The 27,492-nt window shown below is 38.7% G+C and overlaps 1 protein-coding gene across 4 annotated transcripts; it reads left to right on the plus strand.

Moving 5' to 3' along the window:
• Window positions 1-1,876: 1,876 nt before the first annotated feature.
• On the plus strand, window positions 1,877-25,602 carry MLF1 (myeloid leukemia factor 1). Of its 4 annotated transcripts, XM_036444092.2 has the most exons (8): window positions 1,877-2,027; window positions 11,185-11,341; window positions 13,688-13,729; window positions 19,353-19,436; window positions 20,577-20,705; window positions 22,607-22,766; window positions 24,379-24,520; window positions 25,486-25,602. In XM_036444092.2, the coding sequence occupies exons 1-8, from the start codon at window positions 1,981-1,983 to the stop codon at window positions 25,586-25,588; spliced, it is 864 nt and encodes a 287-aa protein (XP_036299985.1). In that variant the 5' UTR covers window positions 1,877-1,980; the 3' UTR covers window positions 25,589-25,602. The 4 variants fall into 4 exon arrangements, with proteins under 4 accessions (XP_036299985.1, XP_036299987.1, XP_036299986.1 ...); XM_036444094.2 differs by lacking the exon at window positions 13,688-13,729 and having other exon boundaries at window positions 25,490-25,571; XM_036444093.2 differs by lacking the exon at window positions 13,688-13,729 and having other exon boundaries at window positions 1,878-2,027.
• Window positions 25,603-27,492: the final 1,890 nt, after the last annotated feature.

The following is a 27,492-nucleotide window of genomic DNA, read 5'->3' on the forward strand; positions in this document are numbered from 1 at the left end:
TCAGATGTCCCCCGTTTTCCCCCTCCCTCCCCCCTCTCTCTGCCCCCAGGCAAATGTGTGCTTTAAGTTTAAAAAAAAAAAAAAAAAAGATTTCCCATCTATATAATAAAAGGCCAGGGGCTGTCACAATCTAAACAACTAGATGGAGGACCAGGAAGTGTATGGAGCATCTCTCAGTCCCTCCCCCGCAATCCACAGGCTACTGTTATAACAAGGCTGGTGGCCAGCGGGTGGGTGAGGTGGCTCTGGATCAGGCCTGGAGAGAGGCCCAGAGAGAGAAGCAGGGCCTGATCTACAGCCACTATGGCTGCTAGTGAGGCCCAGAGAGAGAGATGTCGGGCCTGATCCACAGCTGCCACAGAGGCTGTTGATCAGACCCGGAGATAGGCCCAGAGACACTGACTGGCATAGAAACCAAGGAATCAGAACCTAATCTGGGTAAACTTCAAAGGCAAAACCTAACGTGGGGACTGAAGATGGATTTTAAGGCCAACAGCTGTTTAGTGTAAGGTGTAAGGCACATGTGTCAAACACAAGGCCCGCGGGCCAAATCCGTCCCGCCAGGCCTTGCAATGTGGCCCGCACCGCGCTGTCATCACTGCACTCCACTGTGTTTCCATCACAATGACAGTTTATGACTGTTCAGTAAACCATTCGGCCCGCGATTTAGGCTGGATTTTAGATTTTGGCCCCTTCTCTGATTGAGTTCGACACCCCTAGTGTAAGATGTAAGAAAGCGGTTCGATTTTTTAATAACTGGTTTAGCTATCAGTCCAGATATAAGGATTTTGTATTTTTGTCTGCCAAGAGCATCTCCTCCTTCTGAAAAAGCATCTCCCCCCGCCCCCATTTAAGTAATCATATTCTATATAATCTATCTGTACTACTAAAACTACCCCTGATCGTGCTCCAGTGGGGTCCCTACGTCCTCTCACAGTCTTGGATCCCATGGGGGATGTTGAAGAGCTGGTTTCAGCCCAATCCTGAAGATCAGGCCAAGGGACCCCACTGGTGCACAAATTCGGGCACAGGGCCTCTAGTATAATATAATTAAAACAAAAAAAGTATATAATGGGATTTTAGTTGGATAGGGTTGCTTACTGCAAGCTTTGTGCCTGAGTCCAGCAGTTAGGTTAAGGAATGGTGGAACGATGTTGAAAACCTGCCATCATCAAAGTGACACTTGTTCCTTCAAATAGAGACTGGAAAGAGGATCGAAAAGAAAGCAACTTTTTCTTTCTCGCTTTAAATTCCATGTGTATTTCTAACGTAAGCATGTCCCACTTTGGTATAGATTGCTTTGGGTTTTAGACTTACAAAAGGCAAATAAGTTTGTTGAAATTCGATTGGCCCCATCCATCCTGTTACCTTCAATCACTGAGAACACTAGTATTTACTAAACTTGACCCAAAAAACGTTTGCACATCCCCCCCCCCCTATTATTTGTGCACAGCTTGGACCAACGACCACAGATTTCTTCAATTACAAGGCTCTCTCGCGTGGGTCACAAAAGGTGGCCCGAGAATGGGTCTTTTGGATACCATCTGGCCCAAATCTTGACCCATCTCCACTTTCCTGAAAAGAAGACTTGGAGTTGGAGGCCAAGGGCTGTTTGCCCAAGGTCAAGCAGGGGGCGGTCTCATTTCTGTGTGTGGGGGCAGGCCTAAGAACAAGCTCTCTCTAGGCCTTGGGGAGGCTGGCGATGGGTTGCCTGGCTGGCACCCGTCCGAACGCTTACCTCCCTGTTGATCCCAGTTGTCATGGAAGCGGCTCATTGTCCCCGCCCCGTCTCTGTGACGTCAGGGAGCCGGCATCCAATGGGAGACCAGCTCTGCGTCCGGCTCCGCCTTTGTGGGCGGCCACCGCCTACGCCGCCCGGCAAGAAGCGAGGACTGCGCGGGGCGGGCTGGGTCCTGGCGCGGCTGCGGCGCGTTACATCGTCCTCGCACCGGTCCGCGCCGCCGCGGCCGAGCCGCCAGCATGTTCAGGATGCTCAACAGCGGGTTCGAGGACGACCCCTTCTTCTCGTGAGTGTCCGGGCCGGCAGTGGCGGGATGTTTCTGGGGAACTATTGTAAGGGGAAAGAGCGGGTTGGAGAGGGCGAGGAGGGGACTCCGGGGGGCAGCTGGAGGAAGAGGAGGACTTGGGGGAAAGAAGGGAGGAGAGGTCTTAAGGTGACCAGGCATCCCGCTTTTGGCGGGACAGTCCCGATTTTTAACAATTTGTCCCGCAGCCCGCGGCGTTTTAAAAAAGTCCCGATTTTCTTCCAAAAATGAATTCGTTGTTCCATTCTGATCTAGTTTTCTGATTTTTTTTTTTAAATCTTCTTTTGGTGATTATATAAAATTTATGATCCAATGTAATTGCATCCTTTTTGTTGTTGTTGTTGCCAGTTTGAATTTTAACTTGTTTTCCTTGATTTAATTAGATTGCTTAAATTCTTTCTCTAGGTAACTTAAGGACACCCTCCCCCCCCCCCCCACCACCCCTTTCTTCCAAAAATCGGGACTTTTTTTAAAACGACGCGGGACAAATTGTTAAAAATCGGGGCTGTCCCGCCAAAAGCGGGACGTCTGGTCACCTTGACTTAGAGGTGAACGAGGGAGGGGAGAGGAGGTTTGGGGGGAACGTAGCGAGAAGCAAGAGAGTTTGGGTCCGCGAGGTGAAGCGAGAAGAGTTTGGGGAGCTGGGATGGGGAAGGACTTGGGGGGGGAGAGGGGAGCAGAGGTCTGAGCCGCCCTCTCCTCCCCTGCATCCCGCACCCGGGGTGAGAGCCGCTCTCCGCCCACTCTGGCCAGACTTGGGGTGCCCCCACCCCTCCCTCTGCTTTCCTCCTCCGGGTGAGGCTTCGAAGCTGCAGGGGCTTCGCAGGGGCGGTAACTGCCTCTGGGTAACGGCCACCCGCCGGTGGAACTCACGGTGAGCAGGATGCATGCTCTCAGGACCTCCCCACACCTGTGTGGACCCCACATGAGGGCCAGGGAGGGTCTCAGGGGGTGGCAGTTCTCCGAGGAGGGAAACATTTTTCTAGAACAGCACTGTTAATCGTGTGTTTGTGCGGAGAGTTGCGCTGCTTCTCCCCCTCCAGGGGCTTGGGAGTTGCCATGTGCAATGTTTGTTTTTCCTTGTTCGCTTTGTTGCAAAGCTGGCCTTGTTTGGGAAGGGACACTGCCTGGGTCAGGTGTACAGCGAGGACAGGGAAGCAGGGAGAGGGTGCATGTAACACCCTGGTAACAGGTGCCAACCTGTAGGCCGGTCCAAGTGACATGAATGTGATGCCTTTGGAAGATGACATCCAGACATGAATTAGTTGTTCCATTCTGATTTAGCTTTCTGGTTTTTTTTGTTTTGTTTTTTTAATTCTTCTTTTGGTGATTATATAAAAGGTATGATCTAATGTAATTGCATCTCGAGAACAGAAAGATTTGTGATACCTTTTTTTTCCCCTCAAGGGTTTTGTCAGTTTGAACTTTGACTTGTTGTCCTTGATTTAATTAGGTTGCTTAAATTCTTTCTCTAGTCTAGGCAACTTAGGGACCCCTTTTTCTTTAAGGTTAAAATGTCAACAGTTTACCTTCCATGTAGATTTCCTTAGAGGAAAATGCCGACACAAATGTTTAAAACCACATAACATCAAAGTAATAATTGAGAGAATAATTAACAGTGCAATAGCTACACTCACATTTAAGGAATCAACGCTAATGAAACAAATAGGACTATAAATGCAATTAATACCTCCAGGAGACTTTAATTTCTGGTGTGACTAAGAAAGTTCAGTTGTACCAACTCTTCTGAAGGTTACTCATTAAACAGCAAATTCATTGTGCTGTTGGAGTTCATTTGTTTAGAAGCTATCGGGCCATTTACAACCAGTGCCATTTTAAAAACAAATATCAAAGTTTGTATTACGATCTGCTCTTTTAAAAGCCTCTGAGAGTAGGGACTAAATATATCCATAGATTAGCAGAGCTGCTGAAGTGGTTCTTGTGAAACTGTGACATCAGTACAATGGGTTAAGAAGATTATGGTACACAACACGTCTGGTGTATTAGGTCTTTGATTGTTTCCAAAAGAGCAGTGGCCTTAACTAAACTGTGAATGTATAATTAGTACCTGCTTTAAGATGTCTAGCAAAGGTGTAATTTAAACCCTTGGGTGACTCTTTTGAGCAAAGGCAGTGAACCCAAGGGTCAGGATCAGAAATAGTAACAGACCACAAATAGTAGGCATGCCTCAGAGAACTCTCTTCCCTGTGCTCAGGGTGGAAAAGACCATCAGTTACATGTGAGTAGGTCTTTTCAGTCATCGCCTTCTTTAAAGGTAGGAAACTGGATCATAAAAGTGTAAGATAGAATTATTGTTATTAACTTTATAAAACTGATTCATGCTTTTAATTAATTTGTTCCACAACCACCTCTATAGAAAGTAAACATATTTTGGGGAACACCTGTGAGTTTATATTTATTTCAGGTAATGTCATGTGACCTACCCATTTTACCCCAACCTCAAATGAAATGAATATCCATTAATTAATGGAAGTCAAACATAGGGAATTCATTTTTTTTTTTTTTTTCTGTAAGCATTATCCCTATTGCTAACATTATGTGTCTGGTCACTGGGTTCCCTGTGGGTAGTTGGATGTCTGACATGTAGAAAGTTTTCAGTAAATATGGTATAATGATAATCTGGTTTCCTTTACTCTTTGTCTTGTCGTTACTCTGGTTATTTTTTGCTGAAAGCAATTATTTGCATTCAGCAAATGCCATGGTTGATGTGGCACTTTTTGATTTGAACAGTGCCATTTCCTAAATAATTCATCAGTTCAGAATCAAGGATATCAATATAAGTACACTTTACTAATTATTTAAAAGTGAGAACATTCAAAATATATACTTCTTGTATATAAAATTATAATAATTCAATAGTTTGAGACTGGTAAAATACGGTGGTCAAATTGTCAAATGCTTAAAAGATCTTGAGTAAAAACACAATTAAAATAGTGGTTTTAAGTTCAAATATATTCATTTAAAATGTTTACCTCCACATAATAGCACGTATTAAATTTCAACAGAAAATTAAATGGAAATTTTAAAAGTGATTTGTTTGTTGTGTATATTTGGGATTTTTATATTGGTATCTTATGTTGCTGAGCTGAAGTTATTTCAATGAAAATGGACTTACGGCATATGTTCATATATACCTTGTAAATAAATAATACTTGTAATTTGGTTAAAAACACAAAGGCTACAAAAAAAATGGTGGTACTTCCAGGCATGCAGTTTTCTCTCAAAGATGCTACTTTCCCTTCCCATTTATATTTGCTAAAGAAGAAATAAAAATAATGTATGTTTGGGCAGGAAAACTAATTTGAGGTTAAAGTTATTTTGGTATCTATCCTATACCCTAAAAGAGTTGATTATTTACTATAAAAGTATATATCTAGTACAATCTGAAAATTTCTACCTTGTACAGAAACATGAGTTTTCTGAGCTATGGAAATGGATTTCTGATCTTGCAAATCTACAAAGAATATCTATGTTAGCATTTATAAGCTGCTAGATATTAAAGGCTCAGAAGCAGTTTGACATATCTATCAGCGTTATTTTTAATCGTAAATTGTTAGCATTTCCTTAAGGCACCCAACTCTTCATATGGACACCATATGTGTCTTTGGTCAAAGAACTGCATTTATTCACAGGATGTTGATTTTCCATCTCCTTGATCTTCATAGAAGCCAAAACTTACATTTTTATAATCTCTACTTAAATTTTTAAATATTTCGTTTTGCAAAGTGGAGATAATTGGAGGACACTTCTTTTGGCATATTCATTGACTGAATTGAGAGTAAATGTGTTTCATATACAAAAATATATTGACTGATATTTTCTTTTCTTAATCTGTTCTTATTGATTTTTTTAGGAAGAGAGGGAGAGAGATAGAGAGATAGAAACATTGATAAGAGAGAAACATTATCAATTGGCTGCCTCCTACTGGGGATCAAGCCCACAACCCAAGCATGGCCCTGACAGGGAATCACACCGCGACCTCTTGGTTCATGGGTTAACATTCAACCACTGAGTCACACTGGTGGACTTGACTGATATTTTCTTAAACTGATTTTTAAAAATATGTTTTATTGAATTTTACAGAGAGGAAGGGAGAGGGAGAGAGAGTTAGAAACATCAATGATGAGAGAGGAACACCAATCAGCTGCCTCCCGCATATTCCCTACTGGAGATGTGCCCGCAACCAAGGTACATGCCCTTGACTAGAACCGAACCTGGGACCCTTGAGTCTGCAGGCCGACGCTCTATCCACTGAGCCAAACCAGCTAGGGTGACTGATATTTTCTTGATTGAGAATACTGTCATAGCAGGAAATAAAAAGTACCTTACTAGATAAACTTTTGTGAACAATGTTTGAGGTTACTTACATATTTGTTTTCATACATATAGTTTGAGGTAAGATCTTCATTAAGATGACGTAGTTTGGTGCTAAATAGTATTCTAATTTTAATCATTTAATAAAGTTAGTTTTAGAGTACTCAGCTAGAATTTAAAGTTTTCATTTTCAGGATCCCATTTTAAGACTCCTAACAGCTACTATGAGTTTTTGCATTTAAAAAATTATGTTTTCAGAAATATTCTTATAAGGATATTTCTTATAATTTAATTATACATATTTTAGGATATCATATTTATAGAATGAGGTATTATAAACCCTAAAATGAAAGGATTTTTAAGGTAGACTTGGTTTGGTGCATTTTTTGGTTCATTGGGTAGTTAAGGAATACAACACATTTATGACAGTTGGCTGGGTCAAGAAATGCCACTTGATAGCATCTAACATGTCTTAATGCTTAGTTGTATCAATAAACATTATAGCCGGCTGGTGTGGCTCAGTGGTTGAGCATGAACCTATGAAACAGGAGGTCACGATTCGATTCCCAGTCAGGGCACATGCCAGGCTTGCAGCTCAATCCCCAGTAGAGGATCTGCTGATCAATGATTCTCACTATTGATGTTTTTATCTCTCTATCCCTTGCTCTTGGCTCTCCAAAATTGATTTAAATATATATCTATAATAATAAAAAAATAATATACTAATTAGACCAGACGTCTTTCTGGATGACCTTCCAGACGAAGCCGGGCTGCGAGGGAAGCCCGGGTCCCGGGTGCCAGAGGGAAGCTGGTGCCGGCAGCTGGGGGAAGGAAGGCCTGCTCTTGCACAAATTTTGTGCATCGGGCCTCTGGTATTTAAAAATAAAAGTAAACATTATAAATATTCACGCAAAAGTAGGGGAATACGTTTAGAATGGGAGGGATCATAGTCATTCCTACAACTCAGTAGCAAAGGTTTATGCCAAACTACCATTTTAAACCGTGCTTCTGATTATTGGGGAAACAGAGTGCCTGTAGCTATGTAATTCATTCTTCATGTGTTTCTTGGGTTTCTACTATATACTCAGCCCTCTGGACTCTAACATGAATTTGGAGAAGTTATGGCCCATGCCCTCAAGATTTCCTTATGAATGTTACCTGTATTAGTTCTAGCTTTAAATTTTGGATTACTTGATGTATTTTCTTTATGTACCCATACACCTTATTGACATTCGGGAACATTTCTTTATTATTAAGAGAATCATAACAATCTGCCGGCTAAGCAAGCTATTGCTACTAATACGTATAGTGAGAGGAAGGAATGAAGGAATTTCCCTTGATGAATGGAACTGCCATATCAATCTGAGTCCCTTATGTAATAAATAATGTAATGGTTTTTATTTAGAAGTATAAATATCTATATTCTTATACAGACTAAATAAAATTATAAGCTGTGCCCCCAAATATATATGTACATGTGGATATATACATGTGTATATTTGTATTTGAACCTTAAAAGCAGGATTTATTCTGAAGTGAAACTATACCAGCCCTTTAAAAAATTTTTTTAAAAAGCCAACTTTCTGCCCTAACTAGTTTGGCTCAGTGGATGGAACGTCACCCTGCGGACTGGAGGGTCCCAGGTTCGATTCCAGTCAGGGGCATGTGCCTTGGTTGTGGGCACATCCCCAGTGTGGGTGAGCAGGAGGCAGCTGACCAATGTTTCTCTCTCATCAATGTTTCTAACTATCTATCCCTCTCCCTTCCTCTCTGTAAAAAATCAATAAAATACATTAAAAAAAAAAAAAAAGCCAACTTTCATCCCCTGTCCAAAGTGGCTCAGTTAATTGGGCCTCATCCCAGGCACCAAACAGTTGCCAGTTCAATTCCTAGTCCAGGCATATGCAGGGGTTGCAGGCTTGGTCCCCTCTAGGGGGTGTTCAGGAGGCAATCAATCTACATTTGGCTCTCGCATCAATGTTTCTTTTTCTTTCTCCTTTCTTCTATCTCTAGGAAAATAAAATTAAATTTAAAAAACACGTTTATGTCGAAATTATTCCAAACAGGCCCAGAATCAACTTAAGAGTAAAAAATTTGGGTGGTTGGGAATAACAATTTATTTTTCCCTATCTTGTGATAGATTAATAACATGGAGTAGAAAAAGTACATTTAGTACCAAATGTCACTATGCTTAGTTGTGGTTTGTGCCAGTGATCTTGAAAGAGGCAGCATGGCCATCATAATAGTATAAGTGAAATTTCCCTGAAAGAATGAAACATTAATTTCAAAGGAGAACAATATGTACAGATAGAAATATGTAAAAACTATTAACTTCTCACCTGACAAACCCTGCATTAGGTTAATTTAAAAACGTGTTAAAACAGTTGCTGACTACTGCCAGAGATGTTTGGCTTGAACAAGAGAAATCTTGAAGTCTCATCTGCAACCAGTAGCTGTTCTGGGGAGATGTGAGTTGCACTCACTTCAGGGTCCAGCCAGATTCTTCCTGAGTGGTCTGGACAGGTGCAAAAGCCAGGCTGCAAGCCCACTGTCATCTTAACGCTTTTTCCAACAGGCAGCCTTTTGTTCTTGTCACTCAAAAAGTAAAGCTTTCTTTTTTAGCATTTGCCCTACATATAAATATACCTGCTCCTGTTTAAATAAAGAGAACCCTGGGCAACATTTTAAATTAGCCACATTCAGTTGCTGAATTTCTAACCCAATGGTATATAATGCAATCAGAAGAATAAGACTCACTGAATTGCATGTTTCTAATGGGAAATAAGCTGCTTCATAATCATTTATCCCCAGTACAAAATTTCATATTCCCTTAAGTATCTTTCTTCATTGCATTTGAAGATATCTTGAGTGATGAACATTTTAATCTCCATATTCACATACATACTAGTGACCCAGTGCACGAAATTTGTACACATTAAATGGGGAATTAATTAGAGGAGATAATTTAATGTTGCTATTTGCCCTTTCTCTAGAATAGAAGTGCCAGAGATGAAGGAAAACAAGTAAAATGTATATGAAAACCTTCCTCCTGTCAGAGTCTGGGGCTCACCACAGGACCCAGAGTCAAGTCCCCACCCATCCACCCACATGCTCCTCAAAATCCCGTGAGACACAGACCGGGCTACCCCCCCTACCTTGTTGGGCTAGATCCAGACCCAGCCAGTCCCACTCTTGTCAAGCCCTGCCAGGCAGGGGGCATAGCCTCAGGTCCTCTGGCCCAGCGCCAAGGGGGGGCGTGGCCTGAGGTTCCCCAGCCCAGACCGGGGGTCCTCTATAAAGCCTGCCAGATGGGGGACATGACCTGAGGTTCCCAGCCCAGCCTTGAGATCCTCCATAAAGCCTGCCAGGTGGGGGACATGACCTGAGATGCCCTGTCAATCCCCAGTGGGTGGGGGGCATGGCCTGAGGTCCCCTGTCAAGCCCCACTGGGTGGAGGGCACGGCCTGAGGTCCCCTGTCAAGCCCTTTGGGGAAGAAGGAGGGCATAGCCTCAGGTCCCTGCTGATTGCTCATTAAGGCTCCTCATGGGAACTTGGCCTCAGTTGTGGGTGCAGCCATCTTTGTGTCGCAGTGATGGTCAATTAGCATATTCCTCCTTTATTATATAGGATTCTAAGCTCTAAATATCCAGTGAATATAAAGCTCTCAGTAAATGGGCTCTCTTTTGAATCATTCATTTTAAAATATCAAGTGGTATGAAATCTTTTAACTCTACGTAGCTTTATCTTTATTATGAACTATTTATTTTAAATGTATACTACAATGGTTTATGTCAATACTGTGTACCCAATACCCAGGACTTCAGAATTGACACCTGCTACATTTATCTCTATAACTGCTGCTGCCTCCAAAATGTCTTAAAAGCAAACTCCAGACTTTCTGTTATCTCACCTCACATATTTCCCAATACATTAATCTATGAAAAATGTGGTTATCTTCTTACATAACCACAATACCATATTCACATCAAACAAAATTAACAAAAATCAGATTTCTGGGTATCATTAGGCATTATCATTGAGAAATGAAATACTTTATTAGTCCTGACTAGAATTTATGTTGTTGACTGCCCACAGTGGCCTCTACCTGGCAGCAGAATTTTCCAGTCTTCTTTTTTCCATTTCCCTTAGAACTAGCCTATGCTGCCAGAGATGTGTTACTTTGTGTTTAACATTTTTATATCATAAATTTTAAAGATATATTTTTATTATTCATAAGTGAATTATAGTAAATAACAAGAACAGTTCTGTATTTGATGTCTTTATTATGAGACATCTATTGTCTATACATTGTATTTATGAATAATGGATTTTTACAATCTGCTGGCTAAGCATGCTTTTACTACTAGTACGTGTAGCAGAAAGAAGGAAAGAAGAAATTTCCCTTGATGAATGGAAAGGGTCTCTAGGCCTGGCCATTAATCAGGGCCAATCTGTGGGGCTTCTGGTGAAACAATTGCCCCCCCCCTCGTTGGCACCCACCTAGGCTGGCATGGCACCACCCCCTGCCACCTCCACCTGTCACCTCTAGGGCCTGTGGGCTGGGAGCAGCTCCTGCATTGGGTGTCTGCCCCCTGGTGGTCAGTGCACATCATAGCTGCCGGTCGTTCCACCTGTTGTTCTGCTGTTTAGTTAATTTGCATATTAGGCTTTTATTGTATAGGGTTCTATTCTAAAGTGTTCTTTTGTCACTTTAGCATACATATTAGCTCAAAATACTGCATTGTAGTATTTATCTGCCTATTATTTAAATTCCAACACTTATTCTTATGTGATTTTCAACAGTGATTCTTTTCATGCACACCGAGATAGTATGCGACAGGTGATGAGAAGTTTTTCTGAACCTTTCGGAAGAGACTTGCTTGGCATCTCTGATGGGAGAAGTGACAGAAGAAGAGCTCGTAATGGTTCAGGACGTGATGATGGGGAAAATTTTCTGACTGTAAGTTCTTTATTTTAAAGTTAGTGGGAATTTGAAGAAAGGTGTTATTTGAAGAATGTCCCTATCATGACAGGATATGACTAATACTTATGTAATGGAAATTACTACTCTATAATGGGAGGGACTTGTTGGAAAGCTTAACCCTTTAACAATGACCTGTTAGCTATATGGAATTTCACTATGCTACCTAAACTTTTAAGATCATATGGTTATGTATTATAAGCCAAACTTAAAAGCATTGTTTCATATGTATATGTATGATTTGTTCTCACCTTAGAAATGCTTCTCATGCCTTAAATTAGAACAGGCAAGGGCATATATTTTCTGTCCCATACAATTTTCTTTGCCACTTCAAAATAGCAGTCAAAGCTATAGCATAATTATCACTATTGAACCAGGAAGAGCCAATCTTCTTCATAGTCAATTGACTCCTTCAAAGACAATCTAAAGTTTTAGATCTTCAAATTTTATATTAACTTTTAACTGTATTCAAAAGTCTTGCATAATTGCAGTATATCTTCATAAGTCTTGTCTGAGAGCAAAGCTAAGTTGCAAACGTACACAATAGCAACAACAAAAATCTCAGGCCTGGCTGGTGTAGCTCAGTGGTTGAGCATTGACCATGAACCAGGAGGTCACAATTCAAGTCCTGTTCAGATGGAGATGTATTTGTAATTCAACTGTAAAGTTCTTACAGAGGTTGCCCATTCACATCAGCTGTAAGCTGCTGGTCATTCACTGGAAATGGAACTTAATCTTTCTTTCCTGGGTATTTGTGCTTAAAACAAAAATTAGAAATTGACTGCAGCAGATGAAAGAGAGAAGTGCTAAGTTTGAAAGACCATAGCCAAAAACAAACAAACAAACAAAAAAAAACACCAAAAAACAATAGGCTTTTTGAGCATGCTAGCTAAACTTTTAATACAAAGCTTCTCTCTTTTTGTGAAGTGAAGTTTCAAAATGAGTGTTTTGGTGGAGTAGTAAGCTATTATGCCAGTGCTTTTAAAAGATACCTTGATCCTTTTCTTTTTTCTTTTTTTGGGGGCCCATTTCTTATGTGACAGTTGTCATCTTCACCAGCCATATTGTGAGGGAAAACAGCTTCCGACAAAAGTAGGAGAAGCATCAGCTATGCCATTTCCTTGGCTTTGTATTGTTAGCATTTTCTTCAGTTCATGATTTCTTTATGGGGCTATTTTTAAGCCAGTTGTCCATTTTGAGGAGATTAATTTTACTTAAAACTAGATAACTTAATCTTTAAATGTATTTAATTAGGCCATTTATCATTCAAGATGTGACATGTGAGCATCTGACATTTAGATTGAGTGTTGGTACCAGAGTCAATAAAAAGAAATAAAAAGAGGAATTCTTTTTCTTTCAGTGACAAAAAATAGAAGAATTTTATTGGTGTATCCAAGACACTTTGGAGATTACTGTTGTAGATATACAGTAATAAGTATATATCATTTGATATACAATTTTTAATGTAAACACAGTTTTTCTTCTTCTATTTTTCAACATAAGTTACACGGGGGGGAAAATCACTGATTATATATATACACCTTTTACCCAGAAATTCTATAATGTTTTCAACATTTGAAACCCTCAAGTAATGAAAGTTTTTCATTTGTATACATGTGTCTAAGGTTTTCTTTTTATTCTTCTTTATCTATTGAGTATAATTTTTGAACTATAAATTTTTATTATTCCATCTATTATACTTAACATTCTTTTGCCTATTGAAGGCCTTAAATACTTTTAAATCTGTGTGTGTGATCCTTTCTGAAGTCTGTATTTTTTATTTCATAAATTAGTTCTTAGGAGATATTTATTAAAATTTTTTTGTCCAATATCTCTACTAATCTTTTGAGATGTTATTAATGTGGATAGATTTTTACTTTTAATCAGTTACAGGCAAGATTACTTTTAATCAGTTACAGGCAAGATCTTTTAATCAGTTACAGGCAAGATTTAAAAATATGGAATAGCCGAGCAAAGGAAAGATGATATAATCTTAATCATTGTACATTATGTTTTAATTAATTTTGGTGTGAATTTTCTTTGAGATATGTATGTATTAAGCCATGGCAAATACTTTTAAACTCCCTTTAATAAATACTAGAGTAGTCATATTTAAAAGTGATATATAGTGTCTCCTACTTGCCTGCCATACAATTACAATGAATAATAAGCAGGGAATTTTAAAAATATATGCTGAGTTCTGTTTGATTAAAAGGTTCTATAATTTTACTAGCACTGAACTGTGTGAGTATATAGTGCATATCTTTCTCTTCCTGGGATTATCATATAAATATCATGACCAAAATTAATTGACTTTTTTTCTAGGCAGTGAATTCTCTTGTGCCTTTTGGCAGTTTTGGTGGTATGGTTCGTATCATGAGACACAAGCCATTTTAGCACTATTTCCTAACATATTTCTTTTTCATTAACTCAAGCTCATTGAATTGGCATGCAGCTTTACTTTTATAGTAGTGCCTTTTTAGTATTTATACTAAAAACCCGTTTCATGAACTAAGTTTATTTTAGAGTGTGTTGGCATGTGTTTTCTGAAGTAAGTCCTATCCATATATATAAAATCGGTCTTCAAAAATAAAAAGTACATTTTAATAGATGAATGGGCATTCAGTTGATTTCCGAAAGGGATTACAAGTTGGAGACATGCTTAGGATTACTTTCCAACAGGCAAAAAGCACCAGCCCTGAGGCAGACAAGCATGTTTGGCGAAGCTCAGACCGGCTGCTTTCTCTCGGCCTCTTCTGGCTGTTTGTGCTGCTGCTTCTTTCCCACGTCCAGATGTGCCTGCGCTGCACCCCGCTTTTCTCCCACCGGTGTTTCTTTGGGCGTGTGCCCCGTTTTCTGTAATGCTAGTTTCTAACACCTAGGAAGGCAGTCTGAGTAGCAGCAGAGAATAGCATGACTTTGGAACATTTCCTATGGATGCATTTACACTTATGAAAAAGTTTTTTTTGTGTGTGTGTGTGTTTTTTTTTTGTGTGTGTGTGTGTGTGTGTGTGTGTGTGTTTTAATTCTCTTGTGCTTGACTTCAACCATTTGTATCCTTAAAGTTTAACCTTCCTGATCAGAGTTTTCAGAGGGACAAGTGACAAAAGAAGCATTTATAGCAGAGTTATCAGTAAAATGATAGGCAGTTTGACATACTGTGGGAACACAGATAGGAAAACCCTGTAACCCTTTGGGGTAGGGGGATAGAGGTCAATCAGAGAAGACTCCACGAACATTAAGTAGGAGTTAGCCAGGGAAAACAGGGTGGGGAGAAGAGTCCTCAACACAAAGGAAGAAGCACCTGCAAAGACCTGGAGGCTAAGGAGCACAAAAACATTGAGGATCACAGGGCCCCAGAGTATGAGTTGAAGAGTCGAGGTAGAGGAGGATGGAGAGGTAACCAAGGACTTCTTTCAGCCTGGCAAGGACTGTGGACATTATCATAAGAGCAGAGGAAGCAGTTAATCAATTTTCATCAAAATAGTAATAGAATCAGGTTCTCATTTAAACAGATCATTGTGCTTGAGGGGGGGTGGCGAAATGAGAAGGGACCACAGTGGAGGCAGGGCGGTCATGAGGCTGTTAAAGTGTTGTGAGTACCATTCAGGATCACTTCTACTTGGGTAATGGCTGTGCTGATAACGAGAAATATCTCATTTGGCAAAATTGAATAGATAAAACTTGGTGATGGATAGAGTTACAGGAGCAGTAGAGAAAGAGAATCCCACTGAGATAAGAAACAGAACATCGATATGGTGTAGATACGAGGGCAGGAATGGCCAAAAGGATCATTTCACTTTGGGGCCTTTGGTGTTGGATGCATTTGTGTGTTGTCCGGATAGGTTTACCTATCTGGTAAATAGTTGGACATAAGGGTTTGAGCTGAGCTAGAATTTGTACATTCACTCGGCAAATATTTATTGCACCTTCCTGTATGCCAGGAAGTATTTCTAAAATATTGGGAGGATAGTAGTGAATAAGACAGCCCTACCTTCTCAGAGCTTCTTTTTATAGAGTGGGAAAACAGATGGTAAACAACAGCATGATTTCAGGTCCAAGTACTTCCAAGAACTCTGAAGGAGATGACGTGGGGTAATGATACGGTGAGGAAGGTGAGCAGACATTAGTTTGGATAGGGGGCCTTTCTAAGAAGGTACTCGAATGCTGAGCAGGAAGTACCTATGCTGAGTGAGGGGGAGCATTCTAGGCAGAGAAGAAAGCATGTGTATAAAGTTTCTGAAGGCCTTGTGAGCCCACTGGAATCTCAGCTGTAATTTGTACCCCTACTTTTTGTCACTCAGGTGTTGGGCCCTCCAGAGAAAGGTACAAATACATCTTTTGATGACTGATTTGACAGTGAATTGAGAATAGGGCAGAGCATACCCAAACATCTGATCATCTCTTCTTCTTCTTCTTTTCCTCCTATTCCTTGGCCCAGCTCCCTTTCAGCTCTTTAAGAATTGTGTCTCATACAGCCTGGTTATTCAGAATACTAGAGGCCTGGTGCATGAAAATTCATACACTAGATGGGAGGATCCCTTAGCCGGGCCTGTCCCCTCTCGCAGTGCTGGAACCCTAAGAGGCGGGAGGCAACCTGGCGATCAGGAGAAGGCTATGCCCCCATCACACCTCTGCTGCTGCCACTGCCAGCAATGCAAACCTCAGCCAGTCCTGTTTACCTGGGCCTCGGGCAGCCCTGGGCAGCTGGGCAGCTGCCATCTGAGGCTTGCCTGCACCTCAGGCCGGCCCTAGGTGGCTGGGGGAATGAGGGGACTGGGGGACTCTGGAAGCAGGTGTGCGGTGGGGCTGAGAAGACTGGGTGCCGCCATCTTTGAAAGCATGGCAGTCAATTGGCATATTCCCTCCTTACTGACTGAGCACTGCCACTTTTGCGACAGCATGAGGGTCAATTAGCTTATTCCTTCTTTATTAGGTAGGATTTCCTGAATCTCTGAAATGCAGATTAATTATATTGCAGCCAAGGATGTATCAGTATCTCCTCAATGTGCATTTGTGTTCTGTACTGTGTTAAGTGCGTGTTCTAAATATTAAAAAAAATTATGGGAATTTGGTTTTTCCATCCTTTTTTTTTTTTTTTTTTTTCTAGCAATAAAAACATAGCAGAAGGCAAAAGCATAAATAGGCCTGTGATAACTTTTTGGTGAGTCCTAGCTTGGCACAGCAAAAGGGTCTCCAGCAGAGCTGCACTATCAGCATTGAATCACAGGGCCTGACAGGATTCGAAAGAGTCCTCCTGCTTGAGTGACTTGAACCAAACAGTCTCTCTGTTTAATAGTAGCAGACTGTGCATTGGGTGGCACATTAGAATGTGTGCTTTACTTTTTAATTTCTGGTGAATATTTCAGTGATAAAACCTAAAATATAGATTTTTCTAGAGCAGTTTCTCAGATGTGACACTGCTGACACTTTGGGCTGATTTTTAAAAATATATATTTTATTGATTTATTTCAGAGAGGAAGAGAGAGGGAAAGAGTTAGAAACATCTATGAGAGAGAAACATCAATCAGCTGCCTCCTGCACACCCCTTCCTGGGGATGCGTCCACAACCAAGGTACATGCCCTTGACCAGAATTGAACTTGGGACCCTTGAGCCCAAAGACTGACGCTCTATCCACTGAGCCAAACCAGTTAGGACAATTCTTTTTGTTTTTTTAATAATTATAAAGTCAGTGTGTCTTTCACTCTTTATTGTTTAAAGTATTACACAGATCCCCTTTTTCCCTCATTGACCTCTCTCACCCTGCCCCGCCCCGCCCCTCAACCCAGGCTTTCACCACTCTGTTGTCTGTGTCCATGTGTTATGCATATACACATATGAGTTCATTGGTTGATCTCTTCCCACCCATCCACACTCCCCTGCCTTGCCTCTGAGATTTTTCAGTCTGTTCGATGCTTCTGTGTCTCTGGGCCTATTTTTGTTCATAAGTTTATGTTATTCATTGGATTCTACATGTGAGAGAGATCATGTGATACTTATCTTTCTCTGACTGGTTTTTTTTTGGGTTTTTTTTTTTTTGCGTAGCATAATGCTCTCCAGCTGGGGGCTGCCCACTGCTTTGTAAGATGTTTTGTGGTATTCCCGGCTTCTACACACTATATGCCAGTCAGTGGTGACAAACAAAACTGAGTGTCTCCCTGGAGAACCCCCCTGGAGACACAGTCTCTCTTGGTTAGGAACCACTGTTCTAGAGGAATTCTCAGCTCTCCTCCTAAAGGAGCATGCGTCAGGCTTCAAGGGTGTGTGTCCTATGAGCCTTCAATGGTAGGCGGCAAATTAGTAGAGTGAGTGAACATCTATCACCTGGACCCCGCAGTGATAAAAAGAAGGGCTGGCTCAACTTCTGTCAGCCATGTGGTACTGGTGTGAGTGATGCAGGTATCTTATGCCCAAGTTTTATTTATTTGCGTGGTGGGGTATTAAGAGAGGGAAGGAAAGATTTGAAGGCTAGTGTATGCTAGAGCTGTCCCAGTCCAGAATACATCAGTGTTTATTTATTAGCTAAATATGTTTTAAGAAAGTCGATGGCCCTAGCGGATTTGGCTCAATAGATAGAGCGTCAGCCTGCGGACTGAAGGGTCCCAGGTTCAATTCTGGCCAAGGGCACGTGCCTGGGTTATGGGCTTGATCCCCCAGTGGGGGGCGTGCAGGAGGCAGCCGGTCAATGATTCTCTCTCATCATTGATGTTTCTCTCTCCCCCTCTCCCTTCTTCTCTGAAATCAATAAAATCTATATATTTTTAAGAAGTTGATGGATGATACTGTGTATATATTCATGTTATTGCACATGCAGGGTGGGCAAAAGTAGGTTTACAGTTATTCATATGGAAAATAATACAGTAATCTATCCTATATAATAAAGAGGTAATATGCAAATAGACCCTCATGCCCTCGCACAAGATGGCCACCCCCATATTGTCAAAAATGGCTAGCAGGGGAGGGTAGTTGTGGGCAATCAGGCCGGCAGGAAAGGGCAGTTAGGGGCAACCAGGCCAGCAGGGGAAGGCAGTTAGGGACAACCAGGCTGGCAGGGGAGGGCAGTTGGGGGCAATTGGGCTGGCAGGGGAGCAGTTAGGCATCAATAAGGCTGGCAGGGGAGTGGTTAGGGGATGATCAGACCGGCAGGCAGGTGAGTGGTTGGGAGCCAGCAGTCCCAGATTATGAGAAGGATCCCAGATTTGAGACTGTGTAGGCTGGGCTGAGGGACACCCTCCCCGTCCAGTGCATGAATATCATGCACCAGTCCTCTAGTTTATATATAAAAGCCTAAGTGACCACCTGGCCAGCCAGCTGACTGGCCGGTAGCTATGTTGTGCAATAACTACCAGGGGGAAGATGCTCAATGAAGGAGCGGAAAACACAGATATGAAAACATGAAACAGACCTGGAGAGGTCAGAAAGAGACTAACCAAAGGTCTTATATGCATACTAGAGGCCCAGTGCACGGATTCATACTCCTGTGGGGTCCCTCAGCCTGGCCTGCAGGGATTGAGCTGAAACTGGCTCTCTGACACCCCGATTGCAAGAGGGCACAGGCCAGACCAAGTGACCCCACCAGTGCACCAATCCATACACCGGGCCTCTAGTTAATAAATAATAATATAAGAATATTCTTTGTGTTTTGCATAATCACAACTATGAACCTACTTTTGTCCTTCCCTCTATATCATCTGTGTGTGTGTGTGTGTGTGTGCGCACGCACACATATATGTATGCATATATTTATAGTGTTATGGCTCCCTAATCATTTATATGTTGGCTATTTGGGATTTTGTGTATGCTTTAATTATTTTCTTTGACAAATTATTTTCATTGTATAGTCTTTAAATTATCTTTACTTCGTCAATTACTGCATGAGATCCCACTGCATAAATTGAGAAAAAAAAAGTTTCATCTGTTTTGGAATGGTTGATTTGTTTCCATTGTGTTGTACTTATAGTTAATAACATACTTCCTAATATCCTGTAGCATACAGAAATCAGCCCTTTTCAGGCAATGGACCGAATGATGTTAAATATGCGAAACAGTATGCAGGAATTACAAAGAAACTTTGTAAGTACTAAAACATTGATGAGAACATAATTTTCAGTTATTAGTACCCAATATTATAGTGGCTTTCGAACTCTTTTTAACCATGATACACAGTAGTTAAAAAATATGTCATAGCATCTACCTTTGATAGTGATGTGATAAAATGACATTTTCATACACACACACACAAATATATATATGTACCATGACATATGTTTTATGTCATGGTACAGTACACAATACTTGTGTGCTAACTAAATATACCTGAAAAAAAGTTTAAGAAAATGATCATACTATTTACAATATGTGCTGATGTATTCTATTTTATTTCAGATTTTTTAAAAATCCTGGTCACAACCCACAAAACTGGTTTCACAACCAACAAGTTTGAGGAAAATAGCATTCATTAACTTTCAAAGTTAAAAAAAAATCAACCTCAAAAGCATTTGTACTGCTGAAGGTCATTATTGTAAACAAACATTTTATAAGAATTTAGATTTTTAAATTATTTTATAACTTGTCTACTTAAAAGTAATTGTATCATCTAAGAAATTAGGTTTTAGTGTTTAAAAAATTCTGAAAATTTTAGTGATATTTAGACACTAAATTAGATCCATGTCATCCAAATACTTATGAAGTAATCCTACCACTCTTACTTTTCTACTCAATATTCACATCAAAACAATAACTTGATTGAATCTGAAGAAGGCCCATGTTATTTAGTCTTCTCACTTGAAGATCCTTAGAATGATTTTAGTGATTAGCAATCTGGTACCCACAGGAGGTATAAAACTCTTAGTGTATGGTTAATTGGCTCAACGTTGGCAAATTTACTTCAAATATAAGTTAAAACAGCACACAAACATCAACCACTGACTAAAAGTATCACAGCATCTATATTTAATGCTAAGCCATAGGTCTTTGATCCCAAAGGCTTAAGGATCTTTGAGTGACTCACTTGTATTCCTCACTAGTAGGTGGAAATTGGTGGCTAAAAAGGAAGGAAGTTAGGACCTTCCTGGTGGTACCATTTGGCTGCACCATAATGATAGCATAGTATCCTTAGTAGAATTTCCGGTTGTGTTATTACTTACTTGAGTTCTCTGACATTAGTTCTGCATATTTGACTAAACTTTCTGAATTTACAATTTATATTTGTAGGGTAACCTTTCAATGGATCCCAACGGACATTCGTTTACTTCTTCCTCAGTTATGACTTATTCCAAAGTAGGAGATGAACCGCCAAGGGTTTTCCAGGCCTCAACTCAAACCCGTCAGGCTCCAGGAGGAGTAAGTATTTTCTAAGCATTCTTAGAGTTTTATAGAGTTGTGGAATGACTGCCTCTATCGAAGTTTAATTATTCAAATTTGAGCTGGTTCTGTCGGGGGGAGGAGGGAATTTGGAGAAGACCCTTGTCACTATGAAAAACAATAAAGCATTTTTTGTCTCCCCACCCAACCCTTATTTATATAAATATCTGTTGATGTTTATTAACTTTATATGTTGATAGATACATAGATACTAAAAGAAGTCTTTGTTTAATAAACAAATGTCTACTTTTAACTTATATTTGAAGTAAATGAATTTTTTAACTCATGGGACATTTTAAGTATACAGGAAGGATATAAAGAATAAATATAAATATTTATATGTCTTAACTCACAACATTTTTCTCTGTTTAACTTGTCTCTTGTTTTTTTTTTTTTTTAAGCAAAAAACTTTGCAGATGCAGTTAAAGCTTCCAGTGCCTTCCTCCCTCCTTGGTCCCTTTTCCTTTTCTCCTTCCCCCAAAGAGCACCATTTCCCTTTATCATTCTCATGCATGTTTTTAAAATTTTGTTACTTATGTATGCTTCATAAATAATATAGTGAATTATTTTCAAATTTATAAACTTTATATAATGGTGTCATATTGCAGTGTCCTCTGCAACTTGACTTTGCTCAATAATATGCCTCAGATTTATTCAAGTTGATATATGTATGTAGTTCTTGTTTCTTTAACTTCTTAATAGTATCCCAAATATGATTACATAGCGGTTTTTAAATCTACTTTTCTACTGATAAACACTAGGGTATTTCTAATTTTTCATTCATATTCACAAAAGTCTGCTTGTGCAAAGGATATAGGAATGGCATTGACTGGGTGTAGGAGCTGTGTATCATTTTCATTAGAAATTACCAAGTTATTATCACACAGTGATTGAAGCAGTCAGCTTCCACAAACTCTGGTGTAAGAGTTCACATTTCTCCAAGTCGTCTTTGTTAGTAATTATAGTAAAAAAAAAAAGTTAGGCTTGCCTATCTAATGGGTGTGAGTGGTTAATTTATGTAGTTCTTACATGTTAGTTATATCTTTTAATGATGCTTTTGCAATAATGCAGCTAATTCATCTCAGACATTTTAATTTTAACTTGCTGTAAATGACATGCATCATAAACGTAAACAGAATATAAATATAAATGTCCCATAGAGAACCATGTTAATAGCTTTGATTATCATAGATAGTCTAATAACCCATAGAGTTCATAGGTAGTAGTCATGAGATTCAATATCATCAACATGACTGCTGAATAATTAGTTGCCTTACTTACAAGAATGCTAACATGTATTACTATTACACTGTCAAGGGCAGTGTCAAAGGCACTAGGTTTTCTATATTTAAGTTATTCTTTGATTTAACATTTGATTACCAAAAGATTAAATTGTATTGGTCCTATTTGTCCTAGACATTTTAATTTCAAGCAGTTCAGGAAATACCAGAGAATTACTACCATAATTTTACTGCAAGTTGGTAGTGAAACTGAATGCCCATTATTTTTAGAACAGTAGATTGATGGTCTAATCTCTGTAGTAAACAGGCCCTGAGGAGTTTAGAATTAAATCCATTCAATGTATCTATATATAAAAGGCTAATATGCAAAGTGACCCCTCGGGAGTTCACCAGGAGAATGATAGTTAAATTGCTCACTATGATATGTACTGACCACCAGGGGGTGGTGTGGAACATGGTGGGGGACCAGCGGTGGCGGTGGGGCACTGAAGGACTGAGGGAAGGAGGAGGCAGAGAGGTGGGGAACTTGATTAGCCCTGATTGCTGGCCAGGCCTAGGGGCCCTACCCATGCATGAATTTTGTGCACCAGGCCTCTAGTATTTAAATATTAGCCATTTTTATTTTCTTTACCTTTACAGATAAAGGAAACTAGGAAAGCATTGAGAGATTCTGACAGTGGACTAGAAAAAATGGCTGTTGGTCATCATCTCCATGACAGAGCTCATGTTATCAAAAAATCAAAGAACAACAAGACTGGAGATGAAGAGGTCAACCAGGAGTTCATCAATATGAATGAAAGTAAGTGTTTGCAGAAAATAGCATTCTTCCTGGTAAAATCAAAATAGCACCTGCACTGGTGGAACTTGAATACTTTTTGTAGAAACATTTCATAAGAAGTCATTTTGAGGTAGTTTATAAATGTGTAGGAAATACCTTATCAAAGTATTAATATTGTGTTTTCATAATTTCATAGTAGTTCTGTTTGTATAGTAATTTTTGGTAATGCTGAGTACCATTTTATGTTTTCTATTTGGGAAATGGAATAGTTTGAATTGTTATTTAGTAAGATTCAGTAGGCAAAATGAGTTTAAATATTTCTGATTTTCAAAGTAGTACATTTGAGAAATGCAAAAAAAAGTATAAAGAAGAAAATTATCTGAAATTTCAACCCAAAATAACTACTATTAATGTTTTGGTGTATTTCTTCCTAATAATTTTATGCATATATCAACATATATACTTTTTTCAAAGTTAATATTTTAGTGTTTATATAATTTTTACAGTGCTTATTTTAATTCTCCATTATAATTGTGAACAGTCACCTATGACATTTTTCAAAAACATTTTTTTTAAAATTTTTTTTTTCAAAAACATTTTAAATGATTACCTAAAAGTTTTATAATAAATAGGCCATAATTTATTTAAATGATTCGGTATTTTTAGATATTTAGGCTTTTCTATTGATAAGATTTTAATTTCTGGTATTGTTAAAAATAGATATAATGTAACATATTACATATCGGGTATGTATCAAGTAAATTTTTTCATTTTCTAGATTTTACATTTATTTTTAAATGAATTTGTCTTTCCCGTATCCTAATTCTCTGGTTGTAGTTTTAAAGTTATATTCATCTCCTATTTTCAGAAAGTATCCTAAACAAAAATATTTTAATACCGTAAAGGGTCTGAATTATTGTGTAATTTTAGAAAGAGAATTTCTCTTAAAGTTGGAGTTTGATAAACTTATTCTTATGCAATGAAATGGAAGCCACAACATCTTAACCTTTTGTTACTTTTAACCTTTATAATTTTGTCATATTAAAATATAATTAACATACAAAAGAAAGATTTAGTGAAGGAATACATTGTTATAAAGGCAGTCTGAAAGAACAAGTGTAGCCATTTATCTGTTGTTAATATGGAAGTGAGGTTACCTACTTCATAACAACATAAGTAGGCAGTCAAAACGAGTAAACTGTCTTAGGAAATTGACAACAGAAGCTTGTGAGGTCAAATTACACAGGAAAATGGTGAGGATGAGAGGAGGAATGCTAGCCACAGGAGGAGTGCCCAACTACAGAGAGAAAGGATGATCACTACGGGAAGACACAGGAAGGAAGACTAAAAGTCAGTGTAATTGGGTCAAGGGGTCCTTTGGGTAGAATAATGTGATATCCAGGCAGGCGTGTGGAAAACCAGATCATCAGGGACAAAATTATCAATAGAAGAACTAACAGAAAAGGAAATATTACCCTGAGCCAGAGACCTTTGTATTTGACGCAGATTCCTGCCTCTGTCTTGAGGTTAGGTTGATGGAAACATCAGACTAGAATAAAGTTTGTGGGGAGCAAGACATTTACTGACTGACTGATACCTTAATATTACTCCTTTGTTTCGCTGTTTAATGTAGGTGATGCTCATGCTTTTGACGATGAGTGGCAAAATGAGATTTTAAAGTACAAACAAGGGAGACAGTGGTGCAATCTAGAAAACACCAGGATGCCCCGAAGTGTTGGGCATGAGAATTCAGGAGCCCGAGAACTTAAAAGAAGGTAAGGGTTATTTCTAAAATAAATTGTGTTGTTTAAAGAATAATTAGGAAAAAAGTTTCATAATTTTACCTCTGTGATCAAGAAGTTCTCAACATCCAAGTTGTTTTCATCAACAATATCTTTTGAGAAAGATGTGATTTACATTATATCTGAGTATTCCACACAACTTAAATTTTATACCTAAAAAAACAATAATATTTCAGGATTACATGATTAGTAACTCACTAGCGAATTATGCTTCAGAAGATAAGGGCTAACTTCTCCTAAGGAACATGCTATAATGTAGTTATTCACGTGAAACAGATTTTAATGTAAATCAGAAGCCTCATGCAGAATTTCACGTGCTAGCCCCTTTTATTTTTAAAATACCTGTTTGGAGTTTAGAGCACTAATATTTTCTATAGGAAATCTGCTCCAATATTAATTTTAGATAGTATTTGTCTCACTTTGAAAAGTTTATTGATAAAAGTCTAACAGTGGTCAGAGTGACTATGAAATCCATGGTGAAAGAAAACAGGTTCTTTATAAATGATCTATAATTTATGGCCCTATCGGGCATTTCCTGTAAACTAGCACCACGTGATAGAACTTTCTGAAGTGATGTTCCCCAGTGATGAAAATGCTCTACACCTATACTGTCCAAAAATGTAGCTATGGAATCACACACCCTCAGTGGCTGGTGCAACTGAGAAGCTGGATTTTATTACCATATAAATGACATCGCTAGTGGCTGCCATGGGGGCAGCGTAGTTAAACGATGCATAGTTAAATCTGCCTCAGGAAAGCAGCGGCCGCTTTCTTAAATGTCAAGGGAAATCGTCTGACATATGTTTTGCAGAGCTATTGAGAAACTATTAAGGTAAAATCTTGCTGAAATCACAGTGATTTTTAACATGTTTGTATTGATTTATAAACTGTTGACCATTTTTAAAAAAAGTATTAACTTTTATATGTATATTTCTCAGGGAGAAATCTCAATGCCCAGGCATTGAACGTGGAAGAAGATCAAATGTTTTCGTGGACAAACTCAACATCAAAGGATCACCTGTGAAAATGAGCAAAAAATAAACAGCCTTGCATTTGATATGCTCAGTTTGGGTTGTTTTACAGAGAAAGTAATGGTGCTGGGTAATACACATAAGACCAATCTCCTGTTGTTAAATCGATACTGTACTTAGCAACTTTCTTCTGATATCTCTGTGTCCCTACTTTAGAAATAAAACTTTGATTTTCGGCAGTGTGGCAGAGTTGTTAAATATTTAATCAAACTCTTCGCTTTAAAATATAACTGATTTTCAAACTCACGTGCTGACTTTGCTTTCCCAGTTATTTTCCTGTTGGCTGTGTATTCTTTTATACAAGACTGAATGTGGTGCCAGTTCTATATAACTAGTTTTAAGAAAGTTAAATGTTTAAAAAATAGTATCAATGTTCATTTAACACTACTCTAGGGTCATGTTAATGAGGTTAAAATCATTTACTTCAGATTTTACAATGTGTTTTGTAGCCAGCTAGCTTAAAGATTTTTTAAAAAATAAAGCAGAACTATACTAGTACTGTCTTGCGAGAAATTTATCATTTTGATAAAATAAAGAGTAGTCAAATAGTTCATTGTCAAAGAGATATTTTAAACTGATAATATACATGAGTTTTCTTCTTGTAGTGTCTTTATATAGTATATTTTTCGTTCTATATTGCATTTTTAACATTTATCAGACTTTACACTGACCTTTCTGTGTAATGTCTTCAGGTATTTCTACTCTCCTTTCCCACAAACACTTAATCTGTCTCCACGGTTAACATTCTGAAGTAAGAGTGTCCTTGGAGAAACTCTGCTCAGCCTTTCTGTGACATTTAGAAAAATGCATTTGGTATTCTGCAAACCTGAGTGATTGATTGTCTCAAAATTTCTTAGACAGGTGATGTGTGTGTTTGACTTACTAAGTCAGTTGGTCCATTTTTAATTATACCATTTATAAAATCATCTCTAGCATTTTTATTCTAGAATTAAAGCATTAATTTTTATAGAAGTTAGGTTTGAATTCTATTAGAATATAAAATTTTATCTCTTTAAGTCTTTGTTGTTTCAAGGGGGAAAATGGAACAAAAAATCTATCTTCCTTTTTTAACTCTGGAAATAGAATTGCATGATTGTGCTTATACTCCTCTAGTTTTCTATATCATATCCTGTTCATTTTACTAGTTGGTGTTTCATGCCTTTAAATGAGTCGCTAAGATAAGATACATATGCATCCATTAATTTTTATAATGGAAAGTGACTTAGCATCTATTAAAGATGTTAGTTTTTCTTTTCTATATACGTTAGTGTACTAACAACATAACATATTGACTAGTTGTCAAAAGGCATAAATTTTAAAGAACACTTTTGCATAAATTCACTTGATAGAGCAGAATCTCAAGAATAGATACTGTCATTATTCTCCTGTTGCCTAAATCATTACACTGGTAACTGGAATCACTATATTCAAATGTGAAAACACTTCATAAATAATTTTTCTTAAAACAGTATAACTTCTATGCATCATATAACCATTAGATAATCCAATTTATTTACCATGGAAATTAAGGGGAAAAAATGAAATTAAATATATGTATTTCTTATCCCAGAGTACTTTCTCAGGTGCTACTAGACAAATATTTACATTCACATGATGCTGAAAATGAGTTTTTTTTCACAATTTATTTTTACCATAATGCTGAAGTCAACCAGTGTAAAAAAGAAGGCTCTCTGTAGCTCACGTAAGATTTTTTTCTTAACGGACAACATTGATCTTTCTGGAACTCTGGGTTTTAGGGGAATGTAAGGATATAAACAGTTTGGCCAATGTGGCCTTGGTAATAAGGCCAAATTGCATAATTAGGCTCCTTGCCACTGTGGAGGTTTTCCTGGTGCTGGCCGTCTCAGTGATAAGCTTTCCTTGCCTTCCTGACTCTGTTGTCCTTTACTGCCT

Source organism: Pipistrellus kuhlii, unplaced genomic scaffold (genome assembly GCF_014108245.1).
Source record: "Pipistrellus kuhlii isolate mPipKuh1 unplaced genomic scaffold, mPipKuh1.p scaffold_m20_p_2, whole genome shotgun sequence".
Classification (NCBI taxonomy): domain Eukaryota; kingdom Metazoa; phylum Chordata; class Mammalia; order Chiroptera; family Vespertilionidae; genus Pipistrellus; species Pipistrellus kuhlii.